The 15,791-nt window shown below is 35.8% G+C and overlaps 3 protein-coding genes across 3 annotated transcripts; 2 read left to right on the plus strand and 1 right to left on the minus strand.

Moving 5' to 3' along the window:
• Nucleotides 1–329: 329 nt before the first annotated feature.
• Nucleotides 330–1,529, plus strand: LOC126722038 (F-box protein At3g07870-like). Its single transcript, XM_050425171.1, has one exon. The coding sequence runs from the start codon at nt 330–332 to the stop codon at nt 1,527–1,529; it is 1,200 nt and encodes a 399-aa protein (XP_050281128.1).
• Nucleotides 1,530–7,439: 5,910 nt separating this feature from the next.
• LOC126722040 (F-box/kelch-repeat protein At3g06240-like) lies at nt 7,440–8,492 on the plus strand. Its single transcript, XM_050425172.1, has one exon. The coding sequence runs from the start codon at nt 7,440–7,442 to the stop codon at nt 8,490–8,492; it is 1,053 nt and encodes a 350-aa protein (XP_050281129.1).
• Nucleotides 8,493–11,289: 2,797 nt separating this feature from the next.
• Nucleotides 11,290–12,979, minus strand: LOC126722523 (UDP-glycosyltransferase 79B9-like). The gene has a single exon (XM_050425679.1). It carries the CDS (start codon nt 12,923–12,925, stop codon nt 11,549–11,551), a length of 1,377 nt encoding a protein of 458 aa, XP_050281636.1. The 5' UTR covers nt 12,926–12,979; the 3' UTR covers nt 11,290–11,548.
• Between the last annotated feature and the right edge of the window lie 2,812 nt (nt 12,980–15,791).

Raw genomic sequence — 15,791 nt, forward strand, 5'->3', positions numbered from 1 at the left:
TGCATACATGGACCATGTGGCGTAGCAATTAAAAACTCATTATTCATTTTTTTTATAATAATTATTTATTTTGTTATTGTTTTTCAAATAATATATATATATATATATATATATATATTATATAAGATTATGATAAAATTGTGCAACGGCAGCAGCCTTTAACTAGTTTATATATAAAAGAAGAAGAAGCAAAACCCTAGCAAATTTTATTATAATCGAAAAACAAAAGAAAATCAATCCAGCTATGTTCAGTCGATAAGATACTCTGTATAGATTACAGGTTTTCATCTCAAAATTAGCGTAGAGACCTACCCCTTGTTTCAGTGGGAATGAGTCCCCCAAATAAGACAATCTCGTCCGCCACAACCACACGTTGGAGGAATAACCATATTCCGAGCGATATCGTACTGAATATCCTGGCAAAGTTACCCGTGAAATCAGTGATGAGATTTAGGTGCGTATGTAAATCCTGGGACTCCTCAATCACCACTCCTTATTTCATCTCCACCCACCTCAACAACAGCTATAACAAAAATCATGATAATGGTTATGTGATACACATGTCAAATCATTATAATAGGGCAGTGTGTACGGTGGCTTTGGGCCGCACGTTTGATAGGATTTCTGAGGTTCAATATCCCTTCGATTTTACTCCTGGCTGTGCCCATGTAGTCGGTTCATGCAATGGATTATTATTGTGTCTCGCTGATTTCGGTAAGGTTATATATCTGTGGAACCCTAGCATTAAAAAATTCAAGAAGTTGCCTGGTACTTGCTTAGGAAAGTTAGGATGGTTCACAGATCGTACTGTCGGATTTGCGTATCATTCCGAGAATAATGACTACAAGGTTGTGAGGATTTCATGTTCTTATTTCGTGCCAACTGAGTCTCGGCCTCTGCCTGAGGTTGAGGTGTACACATTAAGTTTAGATTCATGGAGAAGGGTTGGATACAATTTGACAACCAATGTTAAGTTTATTAGTCATTGTTGTTTTTTGCCAATTCCATTGGTCAGTGGAGCTTTGCACTGGATAGTACGAATCATAGAAGGAGAAGAAGAGAATCGCATTATAGCATTGGCATTTGATGTCAATAGTGAGAAATTCAAAAGGCTAGCACTGCCTCATGGTTTTATCGAGGCAGACACCTTGCATAGATATCTTGCATCATTCAAAGAGAAACTGGCTTTCATTACACGTGAACCTATTGAACAACCAGGCTTTCCATGCCAATACTCCATATGGGTGATGAAGAAGTATGGTATAGTTGAGTCTTGGAATAAACTTTTTGTTATACCATTTGAAAGAAAAGTTCAATGCCTTGCCTTTACCGAGTATGGTTCACTTCTGGTTGGCCACATTTATGATCCAGTAGAAAGGCAGCGGCAGCAGGAAGCTTTTAAGTTTGTATTAGTTGACATTGAAACTCCACATGAGAAGAAGGATCCTGATATCCAATGTCCTTCATCTGTAGCTACATTCATGGAGAGCCTTATTTTACTTGATGGACCAAATGTGGCATCTTACTAAGCACAGGCTGGTGTGCATATAAGAAGTGAAGTCATTAATGGTATGGATGAAGCCTTGTTTTTTCTTTTTTCCTTGAGTTTAGTAGTAGGCATGATATATTGCTGAAAGCTTGATTTAATCCCAAGTTTAATTTATCCTTTTGTGGCTCTATTATATATATTAGTATTTGATATTTGTATGTGGATGTTTGTGCACATACCCAAGTCTGGCAATGTTAACAAAAAAATAATAATAATACTTGGCCATCAAAATCCTTTTTTGCTGGTTTGTCCCTCTGGTAGTGTTACAAAGAGCTACATTAGAGCTCTTGTGGCTTCGATTTAAAAGAAATGAAATAAAATAAAATAAATACCAGAGAAGAATAAAAAAAGATCTAAAACAGAGAATGTTGAAAAGGAGTAGCCAAGTGCTTAACTAGTGAGCATGTTACCATTCCAAGATCATGTTCTTAATTCCCTGGTTCAAGCTACATGGTCTTTGATGGTCATGTGTACTAGGTTTAACCTTAAAATTGACGAAAAGAAGCTTTTTTAAATGACAGAGAGTCGTTTCCAAGAGAAGTGATCTTGCTATTTTCTTATGCTTAGCTGGGTTCAATCACATGTTTATTGTCAGCAGACGTGAATCAATATGTTTAGGTTCTTAAATGTTGTGTTTCTGTTACTACTATTGTGTTCTTTAAGCCAAAGTAGCATTCTGTGGTTTATAATATTAAGGGATTATTTGCTAAACTTGTTAAATTAATGAGGGACTGTTAGGTTGTGAGTTACATTTGCTTTTCTCCTGCGCATTAATAAGACTTTAGTGACCAATTCATTTATGAGAAGATGAAGCATCATATATCACTTTTGTTGTATGTCATCTTAAGAATAATTTTTTGACTTCTTGCGTGGACATCAACTACTCATCTATATATTTGGAAACCCTGGTTCGCTTTTTCTTTCGGCATCTTGAAATTGACAAAAATTCTAATTCTCAAAACTCTTTTTTCACAGCTTAAGTCCGCTTATTGTTAATACTAGAGGAATTCATCATGATTTCTGCTTTAAGCTTGTGGAATAAAGTACTTTGTTTGTACAACGAAAAAAAAAATCAAAAATTCATTCCTAAACTTCTATCAGAGCAATAGCATTCTCCCAATAACATTTTACATTGTTCATTGACCTCTCAACTCTATGGCATTATTTCCATACCCAGCATTCTACATCTTGCAAACACACTCACTATTTCCATACCCAGCATTCTACATTTCGGGAAGTAGGTAAAAAAACACTGCCAACAAAAGCTCAAAAAAGACTTTATAATAGCCTTTAGTAAACCTAGAACCTTAGCCATTTATCCTACGTATAACAATTAAATCCTAACTACATCCTAGTCACTTGACCTCTTAACAACACTAGGGGCCTAATAGTAATAATAAAAAAAATGAAAATAGTAACATAGATGAATAAAAGACAATGGATTGAAGGGACTTTTTTCATTGGGCTTAAATTCTTTGTTTTTTTAAGTTTCTGATGTTGAAGGATTTTACATTGTTTGATGCCAGAGATGGCATGCATGCTTCTTTTTTTTAAGCACGATCCTTGGTTTGGAAGAGGCCTCACTAATATTATATCCAGATTTCTTTGTGATAGTTTTGGTAAGATTGCGGAACTGGATTCTTACTTGGTTGCATTGGAGAATATTCATCATAGCCAAAGATTTGTTGAAGCAGAGTAGAGTCGTTTTCTTAATTGTTGGATTCAGTGAAGGTTCATCTTGGAGGGGAGGATGACATGGTTTGGAATTTAATGGAATACAGAAAGTTTGATGTTGACTCTTATTACAGGGCTTCTAGAGCACCTATTGGGGCTATGTTTCCATGGATTCAAAGGTGTCCCCTAATGTTTCTTTGTGCAAGACTGCAGCTTTAGGAAAGATTTTAAGTAGTAAAGAATATCCTCAGTAGAAAATTATTATTATGGACTGCCATTGTATGTCCAAGGGTAGTGGAGAGAAAATGTTGTTAAGCTCTTGCTGCAGTTTTTAGTTATAATTTGGTTATATCTGCAAATGTTTCCATGTTTTATTAGACGCCTAAGTAGGTTGTTGAGATATAAGGAGGATGGTGGGAAGGAAGTTGATGGCACAACAATAATGGGATGAACGTTTAACCACTTTGCCTGAAATGGTGCACTTTTGAGGCTGTTTGAGAACAGCCGTAGATTTTTGTTTCTCTTTGATAGTATGTCAGCTATAGGCTGCTTCTCTTCCACACCCCCCCCCCCCCCCCCCCCCAACCTCTCTCTCCCTCTCTTTCTTTTTCTCCTAATACTCATATTCTTAGACTTTCCTGATGCTGCAAAAAAAATTTCTTGAAAGTTTTTTCTTTATCTATGGAGTACTAAAGTTGTTCCTAATGTTTATAATAAATCTTTACTTCAAAATTAATAAATAACTAAAGTCTTGCATTCTTGCCCATTCTCTTATTTTTGCATTGTTACAGTTGATGAATACGGTTTGCGCGTAGTGCTTAAAGCTTTTGAAAAGCTCAAATTTATACCACGTCAAGCATTTTTAAGATTGAAAAGAAACCTACATCTTATCTGTTGTAACTCCTATATAATTTGCAACTTAGCTTCCAATTAACCCCTTAAACAATCCTGTCATAAAACCTTTGTTGCTGTCCAGAAATTGCTGTTGCATGTTTCTGCACAATTTGTTAGACTTATATCCTACAAACCCCTGCTATTTTGTTCAAACACAAGCTTGAAACCCTTTCAATTCAAAGCCCTTAAATGATCATTTATCCTATCCTTGGCACCAAATAAGAAATTGTGGGAAATTTCTTGTGTTCCTGTTCAATCTTCTTAACTGAAACATCTGGTTTTGATATCTCCAATAGTTTCATCAAAGATACAGCCATTGCACTTAAAAACTACGTTACTGTCCACACAATAAATTAGGCCCCAGAATAGCTGCCAATTCATGCTCCAATTTATTTTCGGACCACTCCCACCTCATTGCAACTTCTTGTTGGACCCATTAAGTTAGATGTTATTCGAGTCTCACCACATACTTACAGGCAACATCACTCAATTAGCCCTTGTAATTAGTAATTTTGTATCTCAACATCACTCTCTTATGTCAGTTTGTTATTGGTGTTGTTTGCCCTTATATCTTGCAATCGAAATAGTCATTTCATCCATTATTTTACCCAAACTAAATTTGATTTGTGTAAGTTACTTGATTGCCAATAGTATAAGTTAGGATGCTTCAAAAATCAAGACTTACAAGTGTTTGCTTATTGGGTCACTCTTATAACCCAGGCTTCTTGGAGCATTCTATTTACCTGCTCCAAGTGTATTTGATGCTTTTCTGCTGAGTGTGGTGCATTGTTGTTTGATGGATGTTGACATAGAGTTCTGCCTTGTTAGGGAGCTAATCATGCTTGTAGCTGAAAGCAAAAATGGGAAAATATGTAGTGAAACTAAGGTAGTGGTAAAAACTAAAAAGAGGTGGCTGACTCTGTTTGGTCAATTTCGTATATCTGATGATCTTATGGTCTTGTAACATGAAAAAGGGGTTTATTATATGCACGCTAATATGAAGATGCCTAACTTATATACTCTTGTTGAAGTTATTATGTAGTTTTTATTTTCATAGATTCAATAGGATTTGAAAACTATGGTATCTGCTCCATAATGTTTACTTTTTACACTTAGGTCAAGATACTAATTAGTTTCTTTTTTGTGTAGGAGGTGTTTCATAGTGCGCATAATAGCCCTAATAATCATATTTCTTTGACATTAAATTAGAATATAACTGCTCTAATAAAGTGGAAGTTAACTATGGGAAGAAAAGATATGAACAATACAAATTCTGCAGGACCAATACTGTCATTAATAGTCATATGCCTGATAGGTCACTTCTAATGGTGGTTGAATTTTAGTAGAGTTGTTTCACGTGTTTCACCATCCTTTGCATTAACAAGACCAAGCCTCATATTCTCTTTACTTGATGTCTTTCGCTGATTTTGAAATTGAAACAACATTTTATCGATAAAATAAACAGATGGATTTTAGCTGAACAACAAGAAATTTTACTGGCAACAGATGGATTTTATCCTTTGAAAATCAATCTTCTTTGGAAAAAAGATCATAGATAGATTTTTGAAGACGGTAACATTGGAGGCTCCAAATGAAGAGTAATAGCTTCTCTAAAAATTGACTGACTTTGTGATTTTCCTGTTTGAAGCTAACATATGTGCGTTATTTGCGAAAGCTGTTTGTGCTTCTGCATTTTATGCCATGGGGTCTCCCTCTCCCTACTTCTGTGAAACACAAACAGCTTTGCACAAATAACTTTATTGGTGTGGTTGAAAACTGAGAAGTGCAAATCAAACTCTGTTGGTCTAGCATTGCCAGAGTTGCTACATGGAAGCAACAACTGAAAATGGTTCAGAAAGAATACAACGCCTGTTTGATATAGTTCTTAACAAAGCTAGCAAAATTTTCCCAATATTTAGAATAATTTTTTAGAAAATAATAACTGCTCCAAATTTTATCATAAAATTTTTACAAACTATTGTGACAATGAATATAATTTGTGTCACTTCATATTACAAAGATCATATCGTAAAAATTTGTATTTCCTTAACATTACTCTTAATTTTTTGCTAAAAGAGAAACCAAAACATTAGTACAACCCCAAAAATAGAATTACAACTAGATAGCCAAATATAAAAACATTAACAAAGAAGTATTAACCCGAACCCAATCCGACCCAAAGCTTAAAATAAAATTTTAACCCATCCCAACAACCCATGAAACCTAACCTAAGGTGTCAAATTGGATTGGGTTGAGTCGATTTCAATAGGTTAGTGAATTCGGTGCACACCCCTATAAATTGGAAAACTTTATCATGTTTTTGCTAAGGGGATCACGTAGTAGCATTGATTACATTTTTTTTTTTTTTTTTATTATGCATCAAATAGTTACAAATAATAATTGTAGCAATTGCGAAAGATTTTTTTGCAGTTTTCTTTTATTTTGGGCTCGGTAAATGAAGCTATTTATTCATAACATTCACGAAGTTGAAGCAAAATTGAAATAAAACTCTTACTTAACTAAAACACTAAAACAATGAATATCTTATCTTATCTAAAGAGCTCAAGTGGGATATTTTGATACAAGATAGAATATCTACTTTAGCCTAATTTAAGTGTATATATGTGTGAAACTCCCTCATAGAGACTTGAACCCAGCCTTTGCTCCCCACATCTGACAAACACTTATACTTGTGGAGTGACCATCGCACCAAGAGCATGCGGTGGTTCAAGTGGGATATTTAAAGACCCACAAAAGCTGTCAACGTTCATTTCAATTCCAGCAAATTAGAACATGAGCGTTAAAGTCTCTAACGTTTATTTAAACGTTAGAATCAACTCTCTTATTCACCTCACTACCCTCACTCGCAACTCATTATCCCTAAGAAATCTCAACTGCATGTTTGACCATGTCAAATTCCACATAGCCAATCATGGCCAAAACATTCAATTTGATTATTCAAATAATGTTATTAATAATTGTTAAGAGTTATATTAGCTCATTAGCATAAGTCTAAGCCTAATTTTACTTTGTGTGCAAGTCAAGTCTTTTACTTGTATTAGAAGTCTATTAATTTAGGGTTTAGTCTACTATATATATACATATATTGTAGTTCATTGTAACACAGAATTTGTACAACACTTTAATATACTATTTAATATACTATTGTATAAGGTAGTTTCTTTTGTGTTAAGTTCATCATTTTGGCCGATCTTTTGATTCTCTTTTTCTGAGTGTCTCCAAAATGTCCCAGAAAACGAGAGAACTACCGATTCTCTGACACAAGAAGAACCACCTTCCGTACGACATCGTACTCAACATCATGGGAAGACTGTCGGCGAAATCAGTTATGAGACTCAGGTTCATTTCCAAATCCTTGGACTCTTCAATCACCACTCCCAATTTCATCTCCACCCACCTTAACAACAACAAAGATGATGATCATCGTTATCTCATACACATGCCGCTGACTTTTTCTTCTAACGGACCAGTCTGTACAATCGCTTTCGACCGCACGTTTGATACGATTTCTGAGCTTCAAATACCCAATGAATCTTTTTTTAATCGTGCCTACTTATTCGCTTCATGCAATGGCTTACTGTGTTTATATAATTACAGGGATGTTATATATTTGTGGAACCCCAGCATTAGAAAATTCAAGAAGCTGCCTCATATCTTAGAAAAATTTAACAATGTTGCACACGGATTTGCTTATTGTTCCGGGAATAATGACTACAAGGTTGTGAGGATTTTATTTGATTGTTTCTTTTCAACTGTGCCTCTACCTCTACCTCTGCCTGAGGCTGAGGTGTACTCATTAAGTTCGGATTCATGGAGAAGGGTTAAAATCCCTTTGTTAATCAATGTTCGCAATTTTATGTTTCCAACCCCATTGGTTGGTGGAGCTTTGCACTGGATCGCAGATTTCATAGAAGGACCAGAGAATCACATGAAGATTTTGTCATTTGATGTCAATAGTGAGACGTTTACGGTGCTAGCACTGCCCGATGGTTCTAACGATGCCAACACCAGTCGGGCAAGTCTTGCATCCTTCAAAGGAAAACTGGCTTTCCTTACATGGGGAAATGCTGAAAAAGCTAGCATCCAATGCTCCATATGGGTGATGAGGGAGTATGGTGAGGTCGAGTCTTGGAATAAACTTTTTGTTCTACCATTTGACGGATTGCCTTATTTCATTGTCTTTACCGAGTATGGTTCACTTCTGACTTGGTGCATGAACCAGGCATTAAAGACTGTTTTAATTGACAATAAAACTGTACAGAAGAAGGATCCTGCTATCCAACTTCCTTCCGTTGTAGTTACTTTCATGGAGAGCCTAGTTTTACTTGATGGAGCAAACATGGTATCTTACTAACCAGATGGTGGTGTGCATATAAGAAGTGAAGTCGTTCGCAGGTGAAATCCTTGTTATTTTCTTTTTCCTTTAATAGTAGGCATGATAGTATTGCTAAATGCTTCATTTTTATCACAGGTTGACACTATCCTTTTGTAGCTATTTTAGATTAGTATTTGATTTTGTACTTGAATGCTTGTTATGCTATGGATGGTTGTTATTCCTTTAGTGTTACAAAGATCTAGATTACAACTCTCTTGGCTTCAATTTAAAACATTAAATGACCAAAAAAACAGAACAGAATAATAGAAGCTGTAAAACTGAGAATGTTGAAGGGAGTAGGCAAGTTCTTGTCTAGTGAGCATGTTGCCATTCCAAGTTCATGTTCTTACTCCCTTGGTTCAAACTACATAATCTTTGTTGGTTTGTGTACCGCATTTAGCCATAATAATCATGACAAGAAGCTAATTTATATGATAGAGAGTCGGTTCCAAGGTAAGTGATCTTACCATATCACCCTATCTCCTGCATTTGAGAGATGTAATGTGATAAGGAATGCTATTTTCTCATGCATATTTGGGTTCAATCACATGTTTATTGTCAGTGGATCAACAAGTTTAGGTGCTTGAATGTTGTGTTTTTGTTTGTCCTATTGTGATCTTTATGCTAAAGAAACATACTACGATTTATAGTAGTCAGGGATTTGTTCACTAAACTTGTTTGGTTAATGAGGAAGAACTTAAAGGCATATAGAGCTGTTAGCTTGTGAGGTACATTTGCTTTTCTCCTGGGCCTTGATGGGATTTTAGTGACCCCAGAGAAAATTCAGTTGATGAAGAAACATATACTACTTTAGTTTTATGTCATCCCAAGAAAAATTTTGGACCGTATTTGACTTCTTGCATGGACATCAACTAGTCATCTATATATTTGGAAAACCTCTAGAGGTGGTTCCTTTTTACTTTCAACATCTTTAAACTAACAAGTATTCTATTTCTCAAAACTCTCTTTCTATAGCAGAAATCCACCTTTTGTAAATACTAGAGGAATTCATTGTCATTTCTCCTTTATGTTTGTGGAATAAAAGTCTTTTGAAAAAAGAAAAAATAGCATAAATTCATTCCTAAACCTCTATCAAAGCAATAGCATTTGTTCTATAACGTTGTACACTTTCCATGACCTCCCAAATTTATACCAAATTATTTCCATACCCAACATTCTACATAGTGCAAACACCATATTTCTCAAGTGATAATCAGAATCCTGTTTGTTGTTGGGATTTTTTTTTTTTTTTTTTTTTTTTTTTTTTAATGTTAACCTGCCTAAGAACACTCTCTCTTTAACAAATCACAATTCTTTATCCCACTTTCTCTTCTGTATCTACCCACAAATGATGTAGACACATACCCCACTAATATTATATCCAGATTTCTTTGTGATAGTTTTGGTAAGATTGCCAATTTGGCTTTTTATTTGGTTGCATTTGGGAATCTTCATCATAACCAAAGATTTGTTGAAGTAGAGGAGAGTTGAGGGAGCTAGAGTTAGTGTCTTCCTTTTCTTAATTGTGGATTCAGCAAAGGTTCATCAAGGAAGAGAGGATGAAATGGTTTGGAATTTAATCGAATATAGAAAGTTTGATGTCCACTCTTATTATAGGGCTTCTAGAGTATCTATTGGAGCTATGTTTATGTGGAGTCCAAAGGTGTCCTCTAATGTTTCTTTGTGCAAGATTGTAGCTTTAGGAAAGATTTTAAGTCGTAAAGAATATCCTCAATAGACAATTATTTAAATGGACTGCTATTGTATGTCCAAGGGCAGTGGAGAAAAAATGTTGATAAGCTGTTTCTGCAGCATTTAATTATAATTTGCTTATGCTGCAAATGTTTCCTTGTTTGAGGTTTATCGGCTGCCTAAGTAGATTGTTGAGATATTAGGATGGTGGGAAGGAAGGCGCAGAAACAAAATAATAACAAGTTTGTAATGGTTATACCACTTTTCCTAACTAATTTGTTGAGGATCCATAGCTAATCCTAAAATTTTGGGGCTAAGGATTTGTTTGTTGTTGTGTAAATGGTGAAAAAGAAATAACTGCATTTTTTAGGCTGTTGGGAATAGCTGCGGTTTTTCTTTTTCTCTGTTTTTGGTCAAAAGCTCTTTGATAGGATGTCTGCTATAAGATGCTTGCCCCCACTCCTCCTCTCTCTCTCTCCCCTAACCCTTCTATCTTCGAATTTCCAAATGCTGTAAGTTATTATTTCTGGAAGGTCCTCTATATCTCCAATGTACTAAAGCTGTACCCAATGTTTATAAATAAATCTTTACTTCAAAATAAATCAATAACAAAAAGGTTTTGACACATCCTCACTTTTGCTCTTCTTTTTGTACTATTGCAGTTAACAAATGTGGTTTACGGGTATTGCTTAAAGCTTTTGAAAAGCTCAAAGTTTTATCTTGTCAAGCGTTTCAAATTTAAAACAAGCCTAGGTCTTCTTTGTTGGAACTCCCAATATAATTTGTGCCTTAGCTTCTAAATACAATTAATTTGTCACTGAGTGATACACACTTAGAATTTTGAAGTGTGCTGTTTGTGTAAGTCTTATCCATAAAATAAAAAAAAAAAATTTAATTAAAATTTAAAAAAAAATTAAAAATTAAATTAAATTCCTCTCACATTGGGACTGTGCTTGCGTATGTTCACTCAATGGCTTAGTGCCTCTAAAAGTTACCAGGACTTTTGGAGCGTGCTGCGTGTGCAAGTCCTATTCATCAAAAAATTAATTTGGCAACAAACTTTAAGTATATTTACAACTTGACATACTTCTATAGTTCTATTTGCAAAGCTCATGTGGTAAAAATTGTATTCTCCTTAGCATTACTGTTAATTTTTTGCTAAAAGGAAAACGAAACACAAGTGCAACCCAGAAAAGAAATACAAATGGATACCCAAATAGAACAACATTGACAAAGAAGTAGCATCCCCTAACTACAACATGATTAAATCCTTCCTATTGAAACCCTTTACTGCTCTTTTTAGTGCAAATTTTTAAGTAGTTGAGTTCATATGTGGCACTTAGTCAATCCAAAAGACCTTGCAGGTTTTGAATGAAAGTGTCTAAATATCTCTCTTGCATGCCTTCGCTAGTAAATTCCTCCTTCAACTTGGCATGATTATATTTCACCAACCTAGCTATTTCACTGTCCTCGTCCATCACAGAGATAATGGCCTTACTCAAGCTTTCCTTGGAAATCCACCCATTATCTTCTCTCTCCACCTCCACTGCAACTTTGAGTTCTTCCACCATTAACCTGGCACACAGAATTTGATCACCAAGGTATGGAACACATACTATTTGGCAATCACTAAAGAGAGACTCCCACATGGACCCATATCCACAATGGGTCACAAAAAAACCAATAGATGGGTGCTCCAATATCAATGTTTGTGGCACCCATCCCCCATACACCCATCCTCTTCCTTTAACACTCTCTTCAAACCCCTCTGGAAAAGCTTCTTCAATTGTTGCGCAACCATGTGGAGTACTCAGAGCCACCAAAAATGGTTGCCCACATAACTCAAACCCCAAAAGTAGCTCCTGAAACTGGTCCTTTTGTAGTTTATTTTGACTCCCAAATGCACAATACACCACAGTACCTTGCTTGAAATTGCATAACCAATTAGTCCATTTCTTGTCTAGCTTTGCGGCCGGTGTTTCAGGCAGGACAGGTCTTGTTAGCAGCACAGGCTTAGCATAATGCTTCCTTAAGTAGTCATAGTATGGCCCCTCAACCTCATGATATGTCCTAAAGGCCATGGCATCACTCCATATCACGCTAGAGGTAATTTGAACAGAAATAGTCATCCCTGTTCCAAGATCCTTGGCAACCACTTTTAGTTGTGCAATCTCAAGGCCCTTGGACTTTATTCGCACAGACAAAGAAGGATAGCTAGGAGGCAGTTGCATGAAATCTTCCAGAGTCATATCCTCTGGTTTCTGCTTATTAGGAACCTTTAGTGCTTGTGCTACTGGGGTTATCACCGAATAATATATGGCCTTGGACCCAATTTGGTGTGCTAAGGCTGGCATCCAAAGGCTGAAGTCAAAGAAAATGAAATTAGGCTTGAGACTGCCCAAAATGGTTTGAACTTGGTCTTGGGTATGGTCAAAGGCAATACAAAGATGTCCATGAAGTGGAAAAGGAACATCTGAGGCAGTCTCAGCACCAGGGGGTAGTCTATCTACACTGGGAGCAAGAAGGGGATAGAAGTGGATGAGGTTTGGATAAAGGTTGAGATGTTCTACCTTTGCTTGTGCTCCTTTGGGCAGTAAGAAAGACACCCTATGGCCTCTCTGTGCAAGGTTGTTTGAGAGGTGCAGGTAGGGAGTGATATGGCCAAAGGCAAACCAGGGAAACATGGCTACATGAAGTTTTGTGCTTCTTGAATTGCTCATCTTTGCTTAAACTCTTTTTTTTTTTTTTTTTTTTAGTGAAAAAATCCACTTGAAAACTAAGTGATTCCCACTGCTGTTTATGCATACCTGATAGAACTGGATCTCCCTAGTGTAGAGACAAAAAATTACAAACATGTGTAAAAATTAATAGAATATATTCTGATGTTCACTTCAAAAAGAATATATAGTCTATACAAAGTGGAAACGGCAAAAGGGGAATTTAAATATTTGTCTCTGAAGATCAATAATAGAGTACATAATATATAATTGCTCAAGAGTTGAAGGTTTCAATGCAGAGATTTTGGCTGAATCACATAAAAAGAATTTCATTTTTGGTCATACCCCACAAAAAGATCTCTCTATCTTTTATGGCAGACCAGGTCTCCATTCTGCCAAATTTGAAAATAAACAAGCATCCACTGCATATACATGTTCATTAAAATATAGAGTCTGCACAAAATGGCAACTACAAAAGGGTAAACCAAATAATTATATCTGCCCATAAATAATAGTAACTTAATATAAAATTTCTTGAGAGTTGAAGACTCTAATGCAAAGAACTTTTACTGAACCCTGCTAATTTTTGAGAGTATCTTGGACTAGAAAATAACTTAGCAAACATCAAACATCAAATTAGCAAATTCTTAATTTAATCCCAGTGAGTATTTTTAGATTTTTTTCAAAATTATTCGAGAATTAAACTAAAAGAAATAGCCAACAATATACATACCACTCGAAAGCTCTATTTGTCAGTCAATGGCTTGATTTCAACTAAGCCTCAGGAATCAAAATATTTACTTGATTTTTTTTTTTTTCATGCATTAAATGGCATGTCTTTCTTTTGAGGTGGTATTACATGTATCCACCCTCTCACATGGGAGTGGATGCATGTATTGGATACTTGATAGATTTTCTCCTTGCATGCATTATCTACAAAAGTTGGATCTTGTATCACCCTATGTTGACAATGTGGCTTGAAATATCTAGCCTAGCAATCAAATGCATGCATGCTTCTGACACACGCACATCAAATTCGTTTGCTGAATTTTGTGAGCTCTTAGCAAGAGAGAAGTGGTGCAGTGCAGCAGTTCAGAAAATCAATTGTTTTTGAAATTTGTATTTGTGAGAGAGTAGCATTGGGTGTATTGGAGTTTGGGTATAGTGAGAGTGTCCTTACACCATTAATATTCTCCACATTTGTGAATGAAATTTCTCCTAGTTTTCGCCCATGGACATAGGCTAAATGCCAAACCACATAAATCCTAGATGTTCTCTCTTGTGTATGTGTTTATTTTCTTGTCAAGTTCTCTTTGTTCCTACTATTTATGTGGTTATAGCCTTTTAAAGCCAATAAAATTTTCACAATCAATCTTGTGTGATAGTGCTATCCAAAGGCATTTTCCACAACAATTTGGTAACAGAGCTTTTGCTATTACAACGCTATGTTTCTAGTTGCTAATGTATGAAACAACTAGTCATTGCCCAGCACAATGTGTAGGCTACAGGTCGAACTTGTCCTCCTTGAATCCCCAAGCTATTCGTGCATGAGGAGTTACCATCCCATCTTCAAGAGCAGGTGGTAAGGGTATGATGTATTTGACAATTTATATTTGTAAATGTTTTTAAAGTAACAAAAATATTAGAGATTATATTTTATGTTTGAAACTTTCAACAAGATGGACCTCAACCTAGCCCGGGTTCGTATTGAGGAGTTCGTCCCACCACTCTAATCAAGACTCTTGATTGCTAGTAAGGCAAATCAATCCAATACTTAAAATAGATAGAACAGTGACAAAGCTAAGATTTGACTTCAAGAAGGCAAAATTTATGTACACATGTATACATGTGTACTCAACATATAATCTTCTTTTTTTTTCTTTTTTTTTTTTCTTTTAAGAAAACATATATAGTACTTGATATATAAAACAATTCATGTTAAATGTAATGTACGAAGGAGACAAATATTATATAGACAAATAATTAGATAGAAACCAAAATTTGGCTTATTACAAAGAAATTTGTGATGGAGAAAGATATTATTACATAAAGAACTTAAAGTCTTATAAGCCTCTTTTTTTTTATCACTTTTGAAAGAGAACAATAATTTTGTCCCCTTATTTTAAAAGTCTATCTTTGTTATTTTTCTTGACCTTCTTTCTATTTTTATAGGTTTTGTTAGAGATATATTAGACATATTAGCCTAATGTAATAGGCCCAAGCTAACTCCTACTTGTACTAGTAGTCTAGGGCTTAGTCGCTTATATATACTCATGTTAGGGTTCATTGTAACACAGGTGGTTGTATTACACTCTTATACAATAAAGATGTAACCCTTAAGGGATTTCTCCGTGGAGGTAGGCCGACAAGACTAAACTACGTAACCCTCGTGTTCTTGATGTTCCTATTCTATGCTTCTCCTTCCATATCCACTCTAGCATATATAACATGGTATAACACATCGCGTTGCTAATAATTTTAACATGGTATCAGAGCCAAACTTCGTCTCAGAAGTCACACATGCTTCTCTGCTAGATCTAGAATCCACAGCATCTTGTAGCAACCGTGGCTCATTGCTGTATCCAAATCCTCAAGCCTAAGCAATTTATGCCTCTTCCTATCAGATATGTGCACATCAAGCCTTCACCTGATGAAACCAACAAGACAGACGTGCTCCACGGCATATTGTGACCAAAACCCAGGAACTCGGCCTCCACCTGCCGTCACACACGCCACCACGCGCGAACAATGGCTCTTGGAACTCTCACACCCGCTGCTAAAGGTTCTCGGCTCTAAGCTTTGATCTCGGCCACACGCGCTGCAATGACAACCTTGTCGTCCCCTGATCTACTTAGCCCGAGAATTTGGT

The sequence above is a fragment of the Quercus robur genome, chromosome 4, assembly GCF_932294415.1.
Source record: "Quercus robur chromosome 4, dhQueRobu3.1, whole genome shotgun sequence".
Taxonomy (NCBI): Eukaryota; Viridiplantae; Streptophyta; class Magnoliopsida; order Fagales; family Fagaceae; genus Quercus; species Quercus robur.